This window comes from Ictidomys tridecemlineatus, chromosome 11 (genome assembly GCF_052094955.1).
Source record: "Ictidomys tridecemlineatus isolate mIctTri1 chromosome 11, mIctTri1.hap1, whole genome shotgun sequence".
In the NCBI taxonomy this organism is placed as follows: domain Eukaryota; kingdom Metazoa; phylum Chordata; class Mammalia; order Rodentia; family Sciuridae; genus Ictidomys; species Ictidomys tridecemlineatus.
The window spans coordinates 13,282,955-13,303,975 of record NC_135487.1 but is presented as its reverse complement, the minus strand read 5'-3'; the positions used below and the strand labels follow the sequence as shown (position 1 = coordinate 13,303,975).

Below are 21,021 nucleotides of genomic sequence, written 5' to 3'. Positions count from 1 at the left end.
TTCAAATCTTGGTGCCTTCACATATCCGCTGTGTGATCTCAAGTGAGTCACTGAGCCTCTCTGAACCTCAGTTTCCTCATATCTTAATTGGGAAACAAACAAACCAAAAAGACCCTTCTCAACATGGTTATGAGGAGACCTGGATAGTAACAGTGTCCAGTGCACAGAACACTCTCCATGTTAGCCATCACCTTCCTTAGGGAGAGAGGGGAGGTGGGGTAGATAAGAGTTCAGAGTTTGAAGAGTGTCAATAGAGGGACAATGGAAAGAAAGGGATTTGTGGTTTTGGTCAAAGCCACTGGCCACCAAGAGCTGAACTGTGGAGAAGGCAGGGGTAGATGGGAAATTCCATGGAGGTTCAGCCTGGCTCTAGGGTGGAGCAGGTGCCCCCGGGGTTTAAAAGCCACAGGGGCCAAGCCCTGGGCAGAATGCTTTAATTTGGAAGAGCAGCTTTGGGTTTCCGTCACCTCCTACAGTGTGGATAGAACATTCTCACCGTCTGGACGCTGAGCTGGTGGCCACAAGGGACCTCTGATGTCCTCCTCATGCATGGCGGAAGGCAGGGCCTCCTCACTGTGCATGTGAGGGTGCCAAGGAGAGGGTGAGGGCTGGCTCAGGCTGCCTATCTGTCTATTGGGTTTCCTGGCATCTAGAGCTGGGGGCGGCCTCGGAGCCTGGAGGGTGGACCAGCCCCTGGGGTTAGTGCCCGTGGGGAGGGGAGACGTGCAGGGAGACCCTGTTGCTCCTGGGCACCCTGCAGCCATCTCCCCAAAGACAGAGCCGTGTCAGTGGCGCTGTGCTTGACCCATGTGGAGGCCCTCTGCCCGTCTTAGGCCTCAGACAGCCCTGGGAGGCCTGGCCTGGTGCTGGCCCTGCCTAAGGAGTCCAGAGCACAGACTCGGAGAAGCCTCTGGGGCCTCCGACGTGGGGGTGCAGGAACTTCAGGGGCCTGGGCTTCTGAACATACCCCACGTGGCTCTTACTTAGGGTCTGAAATTTGCAGTCTCCGGCGGCCGAGTCTTCTTTGAGTGTGATCTGGGACTGTCCGAAGCCAGTAGAAGCGCCTCTCCACTGTCGGGAAAGGCTGATCATCCGCAATGGGGCACCTTCATGGAGCACAAGGAGAAGGATCAGTGGTGCACGCGTGCTTGTCCTATCTCCTTCCCCAAGGCTGCAGAGACAACTCTGGCTTCCACTCACAATGATCCCAAAGCAGGAGAGCAGAGTACAAGGCCAAACCATAAGCTCTGGAGTGAAAAAAAGACCTGGGTTGGAACCTTAGCCCTTCCTAGCCAGATGGGATGTGGTCCACTCTGACCCTGAGATTCCCTACCTGGAGAATGGGAATAACCATCTCTGCGTGGCCAGGTGGATACCACTGCTGACATGATGTGGGTGAAACAGCAAGGTTTCCAGGAAGTTAAAGGGCTGGTTTTCTCCAGACCACACCATTCTCCTCCTCCCACCGTAGTCCATGAGCATACTAAGGGTTCTCAGAGGTTCTGCCGCAGAGAATGTTCTTGGTCACTAAGTATACTTCCTGACCTGGGACTTCCCATTTTTGTGTTAAATGGATATTCGCAAGATGAGAAACTAGAGTTTGAATTTTTCAGAACACACACACACATGGGGAGGTGCTGGTCCAGGCCTAGAGAGCTCTGGGACTTGGGTTAAGATGCGGGCCAGGTCCTTGACCGTCGGGCTGCACCGGGCATGTTAGCAGCCCAGTGGGAGATGGGCGGGAGTGAGAGGCGTCCTAGCAACATGAAGGGACATGCAGTGGCCACAGCCTGCTATCCATGGCTGCTGACCCACGCCTGAGATGGCAGCAATCAGCAGTGATGGAGGGATGAGTGACTGATCATTGAGGTACCATAGATGAGAAAAGGGAACAGGGACAGGAGGAGGGAGAAAGGGCCCATTTTGTTTCAAACACTTTTTTTTTTTTTTTGCAGTTCTGTGTGTGTGTGTGTGTGTGTGTGTGTGTGTGTGTGTTTTTAAAAGGAACTGCAAAGAATAGGAAAATGAAATCCAGTAAAGAAGCAGCACAGAGTTCAGAAACACGAAAAGTATCTCATAAAAAAATTAAAGGAATGCCCCAGAGAGAGTCTTTTCTCCTCTACTAGGTGGGCAGAGTTTAGAAAGGTAAGCAGTACTCAGTGCTGGAGAGGAGGGGTGGGGAGGAACCTAGGGGGGCGAGGGGCAGTGTGGTAATGTGCACAAGGATTTTAGATGGGCACTATGGCCACGGAAGGCCTACTTGTCAGACGGGTGCACCAAGATGTTCTTTGCAATAGAATTTCCAGTCACCAATGAGAAGTCAACCAAAGGTCTAAACAGGCTCAAAATGTGACAGATCTTAAAAGGCAATGAGAAGAGACTCTGGAGCCAGGGCACTGGATTCAAAGCCTGGTTTTGCTTGTCACTCTGTGTGACCTCAGGCAAGTTCCTTAACCACCCCCTGCCCCTGTGTCCCATCTATAAAATGCTAGTAATACAATTACTCTGCGGAATTATCTTATGAGAGTTAAATGATTTAGAAAATATACAAAGCACTTTTGGATGCTTTCTGATTAGCTATTATTTTAAAATATTTTTAAATTTTAGATGGATGTAATAACTTTATTTATTTAATGTGGTGCTGAGGATCAAACCCAGTGCCTCACACTCTACCACTGAGCCACAACCCCACCCCCCTAACTGGCTATTTGGATGATAGCTGATCATCAAATCACATTCCGCTGCTGTAGAATATGCTACGACTATTAAAATGAGCACCTAGATTCCCCTTCGTAGACAGATTTTTACATACCCAGCTTTTGTAAAATACAGCACATTTCAAAATGTTCCCATCATTGTAACATTATCTGTCTTTTGATTTCTCTAAGTGTAGATACCCATCAAGAGAAAGTTATTTTATCTTTCTATACTTGGGAATTTTCTATAAGAACAACATAGCATTGCCCCCCCTTTTTTGGGGGGAACACAGTAAAGTAATTTTCATTTGGTGGGAAAAGTGAGTAGGATGGAGACTGATGTGTCCCCTGCCCGGAGGAGGGTGGACCATGGGTGCTGGGAACTTCCTGCTTCTAGGCCCTGCCCTGCGTCTCGTCTCCCTGCAGGTCTGTGCTCCTTTGTGTCTCAACCCCTCCTCCAGTCCCTGGGGTTGGGTGGCCTCAGCAGTGCCCGGCCGCCAGCCTCCTTACCGGAATTGGGATACTCCACTCCCAGGGGCAGGTACCGGCTCTTGCTCACGTCCACGGGCACGAAGGCTGTGTATTTGCTGATGACATTGCAGGCCCTGCTGGTGTGCACCGCGTTCACTTGGTAGCGGCGATGGGACCCTGCAGGGGAGGAACCCGAGTCACTACTTGGTCTTGGGAAGTCCTGCAGGACGGAGAAGCTCTAAAAGCTAAAAAAGAGGGCTCCTCCACTGTGGTCTCCATCTTTGGGATGAAATTGGCCTTTAAAATCAAGGGGTTGCCCACTTGCTCATGAAAGATGTTAAGAAAACGACCATCATTTCATTTCACAAAATAAAGGATGTTTTCATGTAAAAAGTAAACCCATTATCTGAGAAGAGAGCTAATTCCCTGAAATCAGTTCAGTGTTGATTCTTAAATAAACGATATTGTCTGTTTGTATATTTTAATTTTGCAGATGTCGAATGGAAACCTTGCCACAGGACTTCATAGGGGTGGGTGGGAGCCACCTACCTGACCCATTAAACGGCCAAGAAGATTGAAAATCAGAGAGGGAGGGTGAGAATGCTGGGTCACCCAGCAGATGAGTAATGGAACCTGAGATTCTGGCTGTGTGAAGAGTCAAGGGGATAAAAGGTGGAAATGTGCTTGGTAAACTGTAAGAAGTGCCCACAGAAGCAAAAACTAATAGGCATTATTCAAATATAAATAAAAAATAAACAACATCATTATGTAAATAAAACATAACCTCAGTCAAAGAAATCATACAACTCTATATCTCCTGTTGTTCTCCAAATGTGCTCCATTAAGATCCTAAAGTCACCACTTGGAGGAAAAAATGCCCCAATTTCTGGACTAAATGAACTCCCCTCAGTCCATTCCTATTGTACAGTGGCTTCATCCCTGGGTTTCTTCTTAATAGCACTTAGGAAAAATGCACTCAAGTACATATTTGTTCTTATCTTTTATTACTAAATGAGTATTACTTTATGTCATAGTAAGAATAATCATTAAAATACTTGGCATAATAAATACCTGAAAGACATTTTATTTTATGAATGTATTTTTCTTTCTTGCCATAATAGGGACATTATGAATCATACATTTGTATTAATGACATTTCTTAAAACAAGTCAATGTATGCAACTGTAAACTAAACAAATCTACAAACTATTGTAGGCATCTGGAAATTCTGTTGTAGGTTCTTTGTTGGAGTGTTTTAATCAGTAGATTCTGTTGTGAATGCATTTGTACATTGTTAGGATGCTTTTAAAGATGTTTAGTTGGATAAATGTCTTTGTTGGAGTGATAGCTTGGAAGTTGCACAACTTTTTATTTGTACAAAACTCTATTGTTTACAAAAAAAAATCACTTCTTGTGTAACTGTTTGATTAATGTCCACCTCTCTGCTAGTCTGTGTCAAGCCCTCCTGGGTGGGGAAGGGCGGGATCTCTTTTGCTCCCTTTGCTGAGTAGCTGAGTCTACGGCCTCGGCTGATTCTCAGTAAGTGTGTGGATCAACAGGTCTAGGGCCCTGTGGGAAAGGACTGTCCCAGAGGAGAGCGCAGGCTATTCCAAAGTTTATTACGTTTTTCTGTCTCCGGAGCTCTACAGGGGACACTGCAGGGGAGAAGCACTGCCGTGATTAGGGACTGGGGGCCTAGGAGATGGAAAGGAGGCTGAAGAGGACGGATCAACCCTTGGGGCTGGGAGGAGCCCAGGGATGGTGGCAGGGAGACCTGGAGGTAGCGGGCCGCTGGCTGATCCAGGAGCGGGTGGAGTCCCGGGCTAGGCGGGGTGGTGAGGGGAGGCACCTGGAGGCAGCGGTGGGAGGCGGAGATGGAGCACAGACAGAGGGAGGCGGTGGGGAGACTGAGGGGGGTCGAGCTAAGAGCAGGGCGGAAACCAGGCTTGGAGCAGAATGCGAAGGGGCAGGGCCGGAGGCGGGAGGAAGGTGGGTGGAGCCGTGGGGAGGGCGGGGAGATAAGGAAGGGGTGGGGCCTGGAGGCCCGCTGAGGGAGGGTGGATCGCGGAGGGAAGTGGGCGGGAACTGGGCGGGGCTATAGGAGGCGGGGTCTTGGAGTGGGCGGAGCACTGGGCGGGGCTAGGATGCAAAGGCATGGGCTCACCTTGCTCGATCTCGCGCTCGCGCTCAGCCAGCTGCTCGAAGTCGCGGATGATGGCGCGGGCTGCCAGGTGGTGGAAGGTCTCGCTCCACAGGTCGGCGTCGCGCGCGCTGCCCCGCTCCGGGCCAGGGGGCCCCAGCTCGAAGATCACTTCCCACTGCAAGCGTTGGCTCTCTTGCAGGCCTTTGACCAGAGCCTTGCCCAGCACCAGGCCTGGGGTGGTGGGCCTGCTGGAGCTGCCCAGCTCCTCAGACTCGGCCGTGGGCTCCCAGTCCGAGGATATCTCTGTCTCGAAGGCGGAGGGGTGATGGGATGGTTCTGTGGGCCCAGGGACAAGATGGTCACCCCCCAGAGGATATATCCTTCCCCATGGTGCAGTCATCCCTATGCAAGTAGAACCCAGTCTCCCTTCCCAGGGGCAGACAGCTTCTTTTCTAGGACGACTGGGTGGCATGAGCTTGTCTCCCAGAAAGGATCAGATCCCACTTCCCAGGAGGCCAGAACCTGAGGGGGCCCAATAGGACCAGGTGGGGCACTTGGGCAGAGGATGATCAGGCTGCCCAAAGGTAAGGTTAAATGGGGAAGATGGGATTGGTGAGGTCCTCAGGGCAGTGTGGGCCACAACAAACCTTCAGGGGACAGATAGGCATTGGCCCTCTGGGCCTTTTAAATCCTTGGTCACAGCCAAGGATTCTCCTTGTCCCTAGCCAGGTTCTGGATGTTCCTACACTTACCCAAGTCCCCTGGGCTGCGACTGTCCCGAACAGGCTTCAGGCTAGACCCAGAATCCGTGAGTCCCCAGGCCTGGGGCTCCTGGCCCAAGAGCAGGAAGGGCTGGCAGCCTTGGGGCAGCAGAGAGGGCCTGCGGGCCCCTGGGCCATGAAGTTTGGGGCCCCTGCTGAGTTCCTGGCCACTGTTCGGGAAGGGCTATGGGCACAAGAAGAGGAGGAGGAAGAAGAGGAGGAGGAGGAGGAAGAGGAACCCGAACCCAAACCGGTGGTGGCAGGACCCTCCTGCCCCAATAATGGATCTTTCCCTGGGCACTGCAACTCCCCTGAGGCACTGCCTTATCCAGGACCCAGTAACTCATAACTATTACTCATGAGAAATATCAACCAAATGATGGACAAATTCTAAGCCAAAAACTAAAATAAACAAACATAACCCCAAACCAAAACAACCATGAAAAATCACATACCATGAATAATTCTAAACCTATTTTTTTTGGGGGGGGCATAAAATTTAACATTTTTTTATGTGTGTGGTTAAAATTTGTCAACCCTTTTCCTTATGTCTTCCCATATGTCATGCTTAAAAGGTCTTTCCCACGCAACAATATTCTAGAATTTTTATTTTTGTTTGTATGTTTAAATCTTTGAATCACATGAAATTTGTTTTACTTTAGAGACAGAAACCAGATTTTTCTTGATTTTCCAAATGGTACAAACCTCAACACTGTTTACTGAATAGTTTATCCATTGAGTCCCTACAGTTTATCAGTTCCCCACCTCTCTCCCAACACAGATGCCCATTTGGACTTATTTATGAGCTTTCTGTTCCATTTTGATGATTTAATCTATCTATTCTTGTGCTGGTACACACATCAAAAGGAAAGTGGTAAACTGGGAAATAACATTTACAAGATGCATGACAAAGATCATTTTTAAGAAAATGCTCTTATAAATCACTGGAGGAAAAAAGACAAGCTTAATAGAATCATGGGTTAAGGGTGTTCATAAGCAGTTTATAGCAAAACGATCCAATAAACCCATAAAGAAGCTTAGCCTCCTGAAAAAGTAGAGCAATGGAAATTAAAACAATCTAGCAGATTGACAAATACAGGAGACACCCGGAGTCTCTCCTGGGCTGTAGGTTTGAGTGCAAATTGGTACACACGGTGGGAGAACAGTTAAGCAATTATTTAGCAACAATTAAAATGAACAAATCCCTGAGATCCAGGATTCCATTTTTAGGAATTCAGTCCTCTAGAAGTCCACAAGGGCATAAGTATCTATGTGCAAGCACTGTATATTTGTTGCAGCATAATTTGTAAAAGTAAAAATCTGGAAGCTACCGATCCATCCGCAGGGGAGAGTGAATAGGGTATATTAGTTACATCTGTACACAGGAACCTCACAACACTGAGCAAAAAGAGATTTCTTCATACCAATGTGGAAAGATGTCCAAGATAAAACTTATTTTTAAATATTAAGTTGTGACAGTTCTGTATTTTAATTGTGGTGACCATAAAAGACTTTTGCTAAATCTCACAGAACTGTTCACCAGAAAGAGTAATTTTACTGTATATAAAAAGTGAATGAAAAAGACATTTAAAAAGTAAGTTGGAGAGGAGTTTGTATGTGTAATTGTTAGAAATATATGTGTGTGTTGTGCGTGTGAGACACTCAAAATCAAGTGGTCTAGACTAGGGAATGGGGACATTTATTTGTACTTTATTCCTGAATGAACTATCTGAGAATTTTTATTGCAAGTGATGAGTGTGTATTATTTTCATAACTGAAGAATATTAAATGAATTTAAAATAAATTTCAAATTTCTGGGACCTCATACATCCCCTGGTAGTGGAACATATGAGGAAAACAAAGGCACTTACTATGTGTAACAGATTTTTTTTTAGGTCAATCATTAACCATGGGGCTTTTTCCTATTAAATATTTATTGGGAGGCGGAATATGCCTCCCCATTAAATGGGGGTGACATTCATGCTTCTGGGCCAGAGGTTCTAGGTATAGCACAAGACTGTGGGAGGAGGAGATTGGTCACTTTTAGAATGGCCTCCATGGAAGCTGGTACCTGGCCATGACTGTTGGATCTCAAGGGATCCTTAACCCCATCCCCTTCAGAGATTTGGGATTCCTCCTCCTTCCTTTGCCTTCACCATGATCCATGCTGGGTCAGACCCCTGCCCTCACCGTCATCCGCACTGGGTTAGAGGGAAACCCAAGTTACTATAGATGAATCTAAGATCCAGTTCTTCACAGGCCAGAGGCTGCAGGGAGTGTGTGTGTGTGTGTGTGTGTGTGAGAGAGAGAGAGAGAGAGAGAGAGAGAGAGAGAGAGAGAGAGAGAGAGAGAGAGAGAGAGAGAATGCACATGTGTGTAAGTCAGTTGGGGAGAATCAGACTGGGAAGAAGTCAGGGGTGGGTAGAGGTGGGAAGGGGAAGAGATGAGCAAAGGTGGGCCACAAGAGCTTGGGAGCAAGCTGAAGAGAAGTCAAGGGAAGCCAACCTGCCCCAGCTCTCGCCAAGTAAAGCTGCCATCGGATGCCCACTGCATGCTGGGGGCTGGTCAGCACTGTGTCCTCCACCAGCCAATGGCTGGAAGAGTCCTCCACTTGGAGTTGGCTCCCCCAGAATATCTGTTGTTGGTGGTGACTCCATTGCCCACGAAGCTACTCTCTCCCTCTCACTGATGAGGTAGTTGGGGCTCAGAGAGGCTAAGCGATGCAGGTGAGGAAGTGTCACCTGACTCCTAGGCCAGTGCCTTCCGGTTGCATGGGGTGGTCCCTGGCTAAGCACTGAGGAGAGCTCCCAGGGAGACAAGGTGGCAGTAGGTATCTATGGAGGCAAGGAGGGTTGAGGTGGCTTCTGAGATGGGGAAGGGACACTGGGAAGAGTTCCTGCCTGGTTCTATGGTACCACAAGCTCATGCACCGTTGACATGCAGTCCATTCTCAAGGAAATGGGTTAAACCACGCTTTGGTTTAACACAGTGGTTCTCAACTGATTGATGTAGCCTCCAGGGGACATGTGGCAACGTCTGAGGACATTTGTGGTTGTCATGACTGGGGTTGTTGTTGGTTTCCAGTGGGCAGAGGCCAAGGGTGCTACGGAACCTTCTATCATGCCCGGGATTGTCCCTTTCCCCAGCAAAGAATTATCATGGCCATGGTGCTGAGGTGAGAAACCTGATTTCACGAAACACCAGGTGACCTTTCTACCCAGCCCTGACTTGAAATCCCCTCTGCCCTGGGTGAATTTCCAGCTGCTGGGATTGGAAGAGAAGCAGGGGGGAAAGTGGAGCTTTGAAGACAGAGGGTCCTGGGTTACAGTTCCCTGGCAGGTTGTGTCACTCTGGGGAAGTTGCTTTACCTCTCTGGCCTCAATTTCTGAGTGTGCACTGAGTGGGAGTGATTGGACCCCAAACTACCTCCTCTCCCAAATGTGCTATAAAATCTAATGACAGAGTAGATGCAGATAAATGTGCCTTGCCAACTGGGAAGTGCTGTATGCAGAGAGCAGGCGATCTCATTGATAAGTGAGCATCATTATTAGACGGTGTCATTAGGGGTAGGACAGTTGAAAAATAGGAGGAAATGGCTCACTCCCTAAGCTGCCTAGTCCTTGTAGGTAATTGGTAATTATCTTTTAAATGGAAACCTAATGCTGTAAATTCAGATAGATCTGGACTCTTGTGTTCTATCCATCCATCCATCCATCCATCCATCCATCATCATCTATCTATGTGATAGACAGGCCCTCTCCTTGTGGCTCAGCTCTCCCCACTCATGGTCCCCCCTAGTTCCTCACCAACCTGCCCTGCTGGAGTACCTGCAAATCAGCCGGCCACTTCTGGGCGTCGGGACTGGTCTGATTGGTGAGATCCTGCAGCTTGGCTTTTCGCAGTGGATGTCTCCTGGCTGACATGGTGGGGTCGCTGGCTGTGGTGGTCCTTGGGCAGGTCTTGTGGTTGGAGATCTGGTTGGTGCTGTATGCCCTCCGTCTCTGGGAGGAGTCCATACCTGGGCAGGGGCAGTGAGAAGGGAGCTGTCAGGGCGGAGGACAGAGGGGAAGGAGAGGGGCTTGGATACCCTTTTCCTACTAGGAAACATTCCAAGTTCCTAAGTTCTCTATTGCTGTACCTGCAGGTGCCTCCCTGGCATCCAAAGCCTTGCCTCAACTAGCCTTCATCTGTCCTCCCAATGACTCTCGCTTCTGTCCCGTTTTGAAGGTACAGTGTGCTCCAAACTGTATGAGAAGCCAACCTGTATCGCTTTTTAAGTATCACACCTCCACATCTTTATTCAGGAAGTTTCTGGAACCTTCTCTCTTTACTCACTTCTGAGAACCAGTCCCCGCGTGCAGTCTTTTTTATACTCGAGGGAAGGTTCTCTTTTCTCCTTGGCTGCCCAGAGTTGTGGCCCCTGTTGCTCTGCTTCCATCAGAGCAAAGGTCAAAGGTGTCTCTCTCTCAGATGGAGAGGTAGGTCCTGGAGGACAGTACCATGTTTGTGTCTCCTGTGCCTTCATCTTGTGCTTACCGCCTAACCTTACTGAGTAATTGGTAAATGACCTTTGAATGGAATCAAAAGCTCAAAAGGGACTTATCTCAGAGATAACTCTAGACTCAATGTGTGCTCTGTCTACCTCCTTCATGCTCTGAGAACTTAGCCACATTGCTTTAATTCTCCGAATCTCAGTGTCTGCATCAGTAAAATAGGTATAATGGTACCCCCCTCTGCAGGCTGCTAATTATTCATCGAGATGGTTTTTATAAAGTGCTTTGCAGCTAGTAAGTTATAAATGTTATATGAGGGGTCCCCAAAAAGAAAGTTTAGAGGTGAAATCGTTAGGTTATGAGAGCCTTAATCAGTGCATTCATCTCCTGAGAGAGATTAACTGAGTGGATAACTGTAGGCAGGTCACGTGCGCTGGAGGAGGTGGGGCACTGGGGCATGCCTTTGGGGTACGTATTTTCCCCTGGTGAGGAACAGTCTTTCTGCTTCCCAATGGTCAGGTCCTGAGCTCCTGTCCCCTGCCACACCCTTCCACCCTGATGTCCTCCTTTACCTTGGACCCAGAGCAGAAGAGTCAGCCACCTATGGACTAAGACCTCTCAAACTGTGAGGCCCCAAATAAACTTTTCCTTCTAAAATTATTCCTGTCAAGTCTTTGGGGATCAGTGGCTAAAAGGCTGACCGAAACCCTGAGGTGGCCATCATTATGAAAAAGGGAGCATACCGCGACTAGAGGTGGAGTCACCACTGGAGGGCCGGGTCTCTCTGGTTTTCCCTACGCTCTTGGCACTGTCTCCGCTGTCTGGGCCAAGTCCCTCCTCCTGAGACTGGTAGAAGACAGAGCTGCTGGATTCCTGGGAGTGCAGCATGCTGTACCTTCGCTTCTTGTCCTGGAGGGAGAAGAGGAAAAAGGGCCAAGCGAGGCTAGATATCAGGAAGAACTTCCACTGGGTGGCAAGGGGGATGGGTGGGAGTGAGGGTGGGGTTTCACCTCTGAGGAGCCAGTGGAATAGGAAAACTTGTTTGCTTAAGGGATTGAGGCAAACTTCTGTTCAAGAGCTGGAGAAGGGGACTATCTTTTCATATCATTTATGTTGCTGATGTTTTAAGTGATTGACTTTGTTCATTAAAAATTTTAAAAATGTAATTCTAAATGTCATTCCTATCTCCTAATAGGTAACCGAAATGAACAAATGTTCCTTAATTTCATTCTTCATGGTATAAACGTGTGTGTGTGTGTGTGTGTGTGTGTGTGTTGTGTAACACATTGGCTTTGAGGGTCATTTTTGTTTCATGAAAACTGGACCATATCACTTATATTTATCAGTATCTTGACCTTTGCACTTAAAACATTTTGGAAATCCTGCATATCAAACATTCTCTTTAATATCCGATGGTACCACATTCCACCATCTTTTTATTGTTAATCATTCACTTTGTGAATGTTTATTTTTGCCACCATAAAAATAGGTGGTCACAAATCCATTAAACCTCTTTCATTTCTCTGAGTTAGAGTTCCAGGAGTGGGATTCCTGGATTGAGAGGTTTATCTATTTTTAATTTCATTAGTTACATCTAGGTTGCTTTCCATGAAGTTTGTGGCAGGTCATGTTGACACCGGCAGGTGAGGGTACTCTTTATCCAACATCTGCCAATGTCATGGGTACAAAGGAAGAATGAATTTGATGACTTTATAGGGTTCCATCAGGTTGGAGGGTCTGATGATGCTCTGCTGTCTTTCAGACCTCCAAGGAGGGCCTGGGTTGCACAGAGACTTGGATAGCATCTTGTTTAGCATTTTTTCCCTGCAGTTGAACAATTCGCTCTTGGCAACACGTTAACATTTGCCCTGACAATGGCTCTTAAGAAATTCTATAACATGCAAAAATTTGGAGATTTCACATAAAGTTCCAATTTCTCTTGGAAACACATTTAATACAGGCCCACATACAGGTCCTGCATGGCAGCAGTTTGTTAGAGCTGAGTAGGAGCTTCCCAGATTAGACAGGGCTACCCGGTTTACCATAGTTCTCAACATTCCTTATTGCCTCTCCGACTGTGAGTTCAGTGATGACTGCTGTCCATTACGTCTTTTGCCCCTTTTACTTTTTACAACAAATCCAACTTATACCTGCCTAATCACCCTAGGCATTGGGTTTGTAACTCCTTCAATCAAGATGAGAAGTTCTTTAAAGGGTAATGGAGAGACCCATTAAAGAAGGTAGGTAAGTGAGAAAAGAGCTTGTCAGCCAATCTCCCACATTTTAGCACACATTTTCACTTCCCTCTGAGAAGTCCTTTGCTTTTATCCCACTTCTGCCACCCAATACAAGGGAATTATCCATAAACAAATAAAACACAAGCTCATCTAAGGAGATACGAGTTGCTAAACTTGTTCTTGAGTGGAAGCGTCCATTGCATCATTTAGGGGAGGTGATGTCAGATGCAGATTCCTGGACCAGACCCTCATTTATTCTTATTCAATAGTCTTGGGCTGGGCTTGAGCTCTGCATTTTAAACGAGTTCGACAAGTGGTTCTTCTGAAGGGGCCTCCTGAGAACCACACTCGGACACGGTGGCGCCCAACTAGTCAGTATCATCATGACCAAATGCCCATGGCCTCGCAGCTAGACCCACACCTTAAACCCTGTTCCAGTTAGTTCCTAGATGACTGTATGAATAGTCTTAGCCACTCGTGTGGTCTGTGGGCAGGGGTTCCGGGCTCTCACCTGGCTCCCTGGCAATTTCTAGAATACTTACAGATCTGGGATTGGAGATGTACAAGGAGGCATCACACACAATGCCATACCCCACCAACCGCTCTCCAGGGAAGAGGGAGCTGGTGCTGACAGGTGAGATCAGGACCTCCGTGGTCTCAGGGAAGACCCACTCCACAGTCACGTCGCTCAGGACGGGGGCCATGGCCTTCTTCAAGGACTTGACCATCTGTTGGAACACAGGTGGGATGGATGTGTGGGCAGGGGTTGTGCAGACAAGGGACCTGAAGACTGTGTGGATATGAGCTTGAGGGGGTGTCAGCAGGCAGGAAGTGACAGCAGGCCTAGGGTGGCTTGTTCAGCAACAGGCACACCTCTGAGCCTTTTAGACTCCTGGACGGTCGGGATTGGGATGGGTAGTATTCGCTCTCATCTTCTCTAAGGTGAAAGTTTTATAAAAAGGAGAAAGTCTGAGGCTCCAAGTCTGGCTATGGCTAGCTCAAGGGAACATGGAAGGTTGAACTGGACAGGGATCTTGGGAAAGTAAATTTACCACTCAGCGCCTCAGTTTCCCCTTGCATAGAAGTGGGAGGTGGTAGCTGGAGGGCTCTAAGAGACACCAGATTTGAAGTGTCTGCCATGTGCCAGGTGTTCAGTGGATGACAACTGTGGGTTAGCATCTCCTAGACTGATTCCCTTTCCCAGAGAACATGATTTAGGGGTTGTGGTGGCTGTAGATACATCCTCAAATCTTCCTTCCAGAAAGACATGACATTTTTGCTGCAAGGGATGTAGGTAGTTTGGTGACAGCTTCCAGATCCAGGGCTTTAGCTTTTGAGCCAAGAACACACCTCTCCTTGGAAGCCCTAGACCAATGATTGCAGAGATTCTAGTGCCTGGCCATGCAGACTCTTATGGGCAGTCTTTGCTCCAGAGCTCCATTGAGTTGCCTAAGGCTTTTCCAGAACATCACAATTGGAAGCTCCTGCCCAATCTGCTTCCCCCACCTCATTTCCTTTCACAGATGGTGGATCTGCTTCAGTGTTAGGGTTTGGATTTGAGAGGTCCCCTGAAAGTTCATGTGTGAGACCGTGCAGGCATGTTCAGAGGTGAAATAATTAGATTATAAGAGCTATAATTTAATCAGTGGATTAATTCACTGACTAATGGATGACTTCACTTTTGCTTCCCCCCTCTCCTATCTTTCAGAGATGCAACCCCAGAATAATCCATTTGGTCCCTTCTCCTGGATTTCCTAAGGATTGGGTTATTTGTGACAAATGTGCAAGAAGGAAGAGAAGATGGCAGCCTTCCTAATCTCTGAGTCCTTCAGAGTCTTCTGAACCACTGTGGTCAGCATCAGAAGTGTGGCCAGAAATGACTCCAAGCTCAGCTCCAAATCTATTAAGGTGCGGCTCCTTCAGGAGCCTCAGTCCTGCCTGGCCAGTGGATAAAGCATGTGATCCAGTGGCTGGAGACCAGGAGACCTGGTTTCGCACCAGCTCCTGGGGCTGCTACAAGAGTTGCCTGCTCTGTGGCTGTTGCCTCCGTGGCTCCCACTGGGGTGTGGTGTGGCCTGGTGCAAAGCTCAGATTTGGGGTGAAATCCCGCTGAGTTGCCTGGGTCTGTGAGACTCCAGTCCCGGAGGAGGCTGGGAGGCCCCTCTACCTACCTTTGGTTGCAGCCGCTCTCCCTCTATCAGGAACTCAGAGCTGCCCTTGGACACAGATGCCAGGCCTTTCACCAGACGGTGGCAGACATTGGGTCCAATTCCAAAGCTATAGCACCTGGGGGACAGGGACAGAGAGGCTGCTACTTGCCAGGCCCTCTGGATCGGCCTCTGATGGGGAAAGAGACAGAGCCAACTCGGAGCTGGTCCTGTCTGGGGCAGAGGCAAGGGAGAAGGAGGAAGGACCATCCACAGTGCACGCTCGCGCTCTCTCTCTCTCTCTCTCTCTCTCTCTCACACACACACACACACACACACACACACAGCTCATCAATGCTGCACGGTCAGCACAGAGTCAAGGCCACCTCCTTCTAGGCTGCTCCCTGGGGCTCACATACAGAGGTGTGGGCAACCCTGAACTTCTGAGAGGAAAGGCCAATTTGAAAGCCAGCGCCCCCGCCCGCCTCCTCGAAGTCAAGCACGGTGGGACCATGGGCCTATCTTCTTCCTCTAGCATTTTGCACATTTTCTCCTGAGTCTGGCCCCCACCTCTGGCCGCCTGGCTGACCTGGTGGAGAAGGCGTGGTTCCGCACCAGCTCCAGCACCTTCCCCGTGTTGCTGACGGCTCCGTCCGTGATCAGGAAGAGGAGTCGTGGGTGGCCTTGGTGCACCGGCTGCCGGAGGATCCACTTGAGAGGGGAAAGGATGTTGGTGCCGCCCATGTCAGCCCGCATCCTCTGGATGTTATCACAGGCCAGGGCCAGACTCTCCTGCAGGGAAGGGCCATGTCAGGGACAGACCGTCCCCGGGGTCACTGTGTGGCATGGAGACTGAGCCACCTCCAGGACGAGGTCTTTGTTTCAGCCTCGGGAAGAAGAGGTGGCCACTTGTTTTCTGTAAGCCGCCCTCCACCAATGTCTGAAGGGACACCGTTTGTAGTATATTCTCTCGTGTTGTCCTTTCTGGGCTCCCACTTTAAAAATATAAGCCCCCTTTGAGAAAGGTGACATGCTATACCTCTAATTCCTCGGCATGAAGGACGTTCCCTTTTCTGATGAGGAAAGCAGGCCCCATGGGGCAGGGAACACTAGACTGGGAATCATCAGACTTGGGAACTGGACCCGACCCTGGCACCAACTCCCTATGACACTTTGAAAAGGAGATTGTTTCCCCAATCTGGGCTTCAGATTTCCTCCCTTCTGGACCAACATTGTGGGACCCAATTGGACAGGATTAGGGACACAGGTGGATATCTACAGTCAGTAAGAGTGGATTCCCCCAGGACACATTGTCCTCCTGTCCCCGGCTCAGGAAGATGCTCTCCCAACCTTTGTGCTTGGGAGGGGGCTTCTTAGCAACAGCCTGTATCCAAAGCCTTATGATGGGTGTGGAGGCTTTGAAGCAGCAACACTAGGAATTCCTCCCAAGGGAACCATGAAGCATGCACGCAAACCCTACCATACAGAGACGAGGGAGCCGGAAAAAATGGAAACCACATGAACGGCTGACAACAGGGTTCTGTGAAATAGGTCTCAGGGCATCTGTGCGATGACAGGCAGCCTTAAAGTTATGCTAGATTAATACTTTCTGGCACAAAAATACGTTCATGATAGATGAGGAAAGTCGCTTATGGAACTGTATGGAAGACCTAATCCTATCTTGATTGTGAATGCATAGAACAAAGTCTGGGGGGATCGAGATGAGGCTGTTAACAGTGTTTTCTCCTGTTCTTTTATCTGAGAGATGAATCGTAGGAGATGGAAAATGACTGATTTTTGATGATATTTAAAAAGTATGAGACCATCCATGCGTACTAGCCTCGTATTTTCAAAACTCAAAGTTACTCTTAGTGGAAGAGTAGCCCCCTCCCTCCCTTCCAGGCTTCCATTCTTCTTCACCTCCTCCCTTTTCTTAGCTCTGGGTAGATGCTGCAATTTTGGATGTGCTGCGGGGCCGGGCTCCTGTTTCAGATGGCAGCTTGGGCCTGTGAGCGCCATCTGCAGCCCCCACGACCACCGTTCACTCTCCACCCTCACTGTCCAGCCCTTTGGCTCCTCCTGTCCAGCCCATCGTCCTCCTGAGGCAGGCCTCAGTGAGTGGCAGGCCACAGACATGTTCTCTCTCTGCCTTCCCTGGACTCCACCTCTGTGCACTCACTTTGCCCAGTGCGTTATTTTATTTTGAGGAGGAAAGATGTCAGAAGGCTGAGATGTCAGGAACCGCCTAAGCAAAGATGGCTTCTCCTTCGTTTTCTGCCCCCTGCCTGTGATCTGGGCTGTCTGTGAGTGGGCAGGTGGAGTCTGGCCGCAGGGTTACCTTTCCTTCCCTTTCCCCCCTTCCCTCTGTTCTCTACCACCCACTGCCCTCCTGGCTTCAGCTTCCCCCTCTTTACCTCACTGTAGGTCTGGCTGGAAGGGAAGAGGGTCTTAAATGTGGATCCAAACCCAATGACATTGAAGAGGCAGGTTGGCAAGAGGCTCTTCAGGGCCACCAGCATGGCCTCCTGGTAGGAGAGAAAGGGGTATTCAGGATTCAGGCAGGGGCTACGGCCACTCTGCCATCACACACCAGTACTGCCATTCCCAGCACAGGAGCTGCCTCCAACGGAGCCTGTCACCCTTTGCACCCATCACCTCCTTCTCCCTCATGTCACAAAACTTGCTGATTCTGACCAGAGGCTGGACCAGAGCCACCATCATAAAACTTCTCATCCATGCAGCAGGTCTGACTTGTCAAAGCCACTCTATAATAGCTGGCCAGCTCCATTTCACCTCTCAGTGACCCGGAGAGGCAGAGAGAACAGGGAGTACCCACTCCCTCTGCCAAAGCAAAATCGACATCCAGGAGAGGAAAGTGGCTGGTTCAGGTCACACTGTGGATGGAATGGCTTCTGGCCCTCATCCAAGGCCTCTGCATCAGACTTAACTTATCATGAACCAGGGACAAATTCCTAGGGACAGTCTTTTTAGCTCCTATTTGTTAAATGCAAAAGAGGTACTTAGGTACATTACCTCACTAATCTTCACAGTTGCCCTTGGAGCTGGGCACATTATTATCCCCAATTTATACAATAGAAGATTGAGGCCCAGAGAAGTCAAGTGACTTGTTGGTGAACATCCAGTAAGTAAACAGCACAGCCAGGATTCAAACATGAGTCACCTTGGGGCTTGGGGTTGTACCTCAGCGGCAGAGCGCTTGCCTAGCACGTATGCAGCATTGGGTTCGATCCTTAGCAACACACATAAATAAACCAAATAAAGGCATGCTGTCCATCTACAACTACAAAATAAATAAATAAATAAACAAACAAAACAAAACATGAGTCACCTTGTCTCCAAAGGCTGTGCACAGGGCAGAGTCTATACCTCTGGAGCTATCTAGCATCAGGAGGCCTTGTAAAGTTATATTGAAAAAATAGTGACAAAGGTGGCCGTGGAGGTGAAGACGATGATAAGTGCAATGATAAACATCAAGCAATTCCTGTGTACCAGTCACTGCGATTAGCACTTCAAGTTATCATCAATTTAATGGCTCTAACGTAGGTTATAGCATAGTGGCTGAGGTGATACGCTTCACAGTTCAACTGATCCGGGTGTGAATATCACCATTACCATTATTAACTTGACCTTGGGCTAGTTATGTCACCCTTGTGAGACTTAGTGAGGTGCAAAGTAAAGATCCAGCTAATGGTCATCACAAGCAACCCAATGAGCTATATTTTAGGATTCATACCTACATTTTACGGATAAGGAAACCGAGGCTCAGAATGGTTAAGAAATTGCACTGGATCACACCAAAGCCAAGAATATGACCACGGTTTTCAAAACATACCTCTGAAGACCTTGTTTGTGTGAGTTCTTCCATTGCACAGAGTGCAGGAATGAAGGTCTCCCTTTCTCCCCTACATACTTTATGGATGGCACCCCGTGGATCTCAGAGAAAGAAGCCATCTTACTCCAGAATCCAGAGAGAGACAGCTGCCAGTGGATTCTGCCAATGTTCACTTCCTTCCAGGCTCTGCAGACCCAGGACCCTCTCCCATCCCCCTCTGCAAACACTAGCGTCCTCTCAGCCTCTTCATTGCTTGTGCCAATGCATTTTGTGTCTCAGCAAAAGAACTCAAGATCTGCTCTTTTCATTAGCCACTAATGTCTATCCCTGCTAGCAGGAGACTCTGCTGATTCATACAGATTGTCTCTGCTCACCCCTATTAGAATTTTTAAATCTATGTTTTTGGCAGCAAGTGGCAGCCGAAGAATGAGACCAGCTGCAGGAAATTAAATTGGCTGAACTTTCTCCTTTGGCATCGGCCGTTCGGATTTCTACTCTCTCCCTCCTCCCTAAGCCTAGTTCACCCTGAAACATTGGCTCAATGGGCCACACTGAATGACTCAGGCAACCTCAGTGGGGGAAAGGGAGTGTGGCCCTTTCTGAGCCTTTCTCTGACAGGGTCATGTTTAGCAGAACATGATTGCACCAATGCAAAGCCATTTGCAAAGGGGTGACCTTGGACTCAGTGAGCTGAGCTGGAAAACAGCAAGGGAGACTCCAAGAGGGAAAGGAACTGAAAGGAGAGCCAGGGAAATTTATTGTCAGAGAGCAAAGGCTGGAGAGGGCTTTAGTTCAGGAAGTGGATTTCCACTTATAAACTGATTCCATTTAATGAAAGTAACTTCCTGGAACACGGGGATGAGGGGGGATATAGAGACTGAGTCCAGGCTTAGCAGGAAAAGAAAATGACATGATCAATTATTGATGTCTTCCTGGGAGAGGGGAGCAGAGGGACATGTGACCTACAGGGGCCCTCCCTGAATTAATCCTTCCTTCTCATGTTATGGAAAGGACAAATGAAAGCTACAGTTGAGAATCAATTTGTCCAGAGCCACACAGCAACTCAGTGGCAGCATCGATCCTGGCCCCCAGGCATTGCTCTTTCTACAAGGCCACACAGCAGAAATGGCATAATCAGAGAAGAAAGCTTTTTTTCCTTTTTAAAATGGAAACCCATGTATAATTCCCCATCAGCAGTGTAAGAAGGATGAGCACTGAGGCAAGAGACAGATGGCTCAGTCTTCCTCGAGAACCCTGTGATGCTGGGAAAACGACGTAGCTTCTTGGGTCCTCAGTTTCCTTACCTGGTAAACAGAGGGAAAGGGATGAATCGCTCCCTAGGGGATGTTTTAGGTTTACTCTCCTGTGATGCCCTAAGGGAACTGAGGATGTCTTAGGCATCCACATGGCTGTGGCATGGAACATGGAGAGCCGTGAGGTCCTGGAGTGTGGCTTGGGTCCTCCAGCACCTCGGACAGCTCCCTGTTCTCCTGACTGCCTTTGGAGGTGGGTGGGGTGTGAAGGTACCAACCAGCCCTGCGGGCATCCTAGGGTCGAGATGCCACAGAGAGGACCCTGGGTCTCCTCTGTGAGTCCTCTGTCAAACCTCAGGACAGAGCCCAGGCACAGCAAAGCCTGAGGAGCTAGCTGGCCTCCCCCATTCCACCTGGCTCTTCCTTTCCTGGCGTGGCCTGTTGCTCTGGAAACAAGAGCTTGCTCCAAGGACCAACTAGGGCAGGAGGGGGAGAAATTTCAGGTGACAGCAGAGCCCCACTCTCTTTTTGTTCCTCATCTTTGATTCTCCTGAACTATAGGTTTACTCAGCTCCACAAGCAGACTGGGAGCATTTTATGCATACACAGAACTAGGCCCCACAAGGGGAGAGAGGTAAGAAAGATCTGGCCTTTTCCTTGATGAGTTTGTGACTCCAGAGGGGGCTACACACACCTGCAGAAGTCAAAATACGAGGGGGCTTTGGATAATAATAGAATCAAGATGAATAATCTCTTGCGGGGAGGAAGCTTCTGGATGGGCAAGGGGGGGGTCCCACCACTCTTGCTTATACTCCCCCCGGAGGGAGCTCTGCTCAGCAGGGAGACCCAGCTCTCAAGCTATCTGTTTAGCCGGCCTGTGTCCCTCACTTGACTGTGTGTTTGCATCCAGGTGATTTTTCTGATGACCAAGCAAAGGGCTTTGCACACATTAGGCATTTGAGAAAAA

General features: G+C 48.8%; 1 protein-coding gene and 1 long non-coding RNA gene across 18 annotated transcripts in view; one reads left to right on the top strand and one right to left on the bottom strand.

Moving 5' to 3' along the window:
* LOC110599226 (uncharacterized) overlaps positions 1 to 4,586 on the top strand; it is a 47,745-nt gene extending 43,159 nt beyond the window's left edge. For all 11 annotated transcript variants that reach the window (XR_013427559.1, XR_013427554.1, XR_013427558.1 and 8 more), the window contains one exon: positions 3,661 to 4,586. This is a non-coding gene — a long non-coding RNA (uncharacterized LOC110599226). The remainder of the gene's footprint in view (positions 1 to 3,660) is intronic.
* Vwa5b1 (von Willebrand factor A domain containing 5B1) overlaps positions 1 to 21,021 on the bottom strand; it is a 52,574-nt gene that overhangs the window by 4,203 nt on the left and 27,350 nt on the right. For all 7 annotated transcript variants that reach the window (XM_078025477.1, XM_078025478.1, XM_078025479.1 and 4 more), the window contains 10 exons: positions 17,363 to 17,473; positions 15,538 to 15,740; positions 14,973 to 15,087; positions 13,344 to 13,529; positions 11,308 to 11,473; positions 9,899 to 10,089; positions 6,063 to 6,255; positions 5,332 to 5,646; positions 3,207 to 3,344; positions 984 to 1,106 (listed from right to left, as the gene is read on the bottom strand). In XM_078025477.1, coding sequence (XP_077881603.1) covers positions 984 to 1,106; positions 3,207 to 3,344; positions 5,332 to 5,646; positions 6,063 to 6,255; positions 9,899 to 10,089; positions 11,308 to 11,473; positions 13,344 to 13,529; positions 14,973 to 15,087; positions 15,538 to 15,740; positions 17,363 to 17,473 — 1,741 coding nt within the window. The remainder of the gene's footprint in view (positions 1 to 983; positions 1,107 to 3,206; positions 3,345 to 5,331; positions 5,647 to 6,062; positions 6,256 to 9,898; positions 10,090 to 11,307; positions 11,474 to 13,343; positions 13,530 to 14,972; positions 15,088 to 15,537; positions 15,741 to 17,362; positions 17,474 to 21,021) is intronic.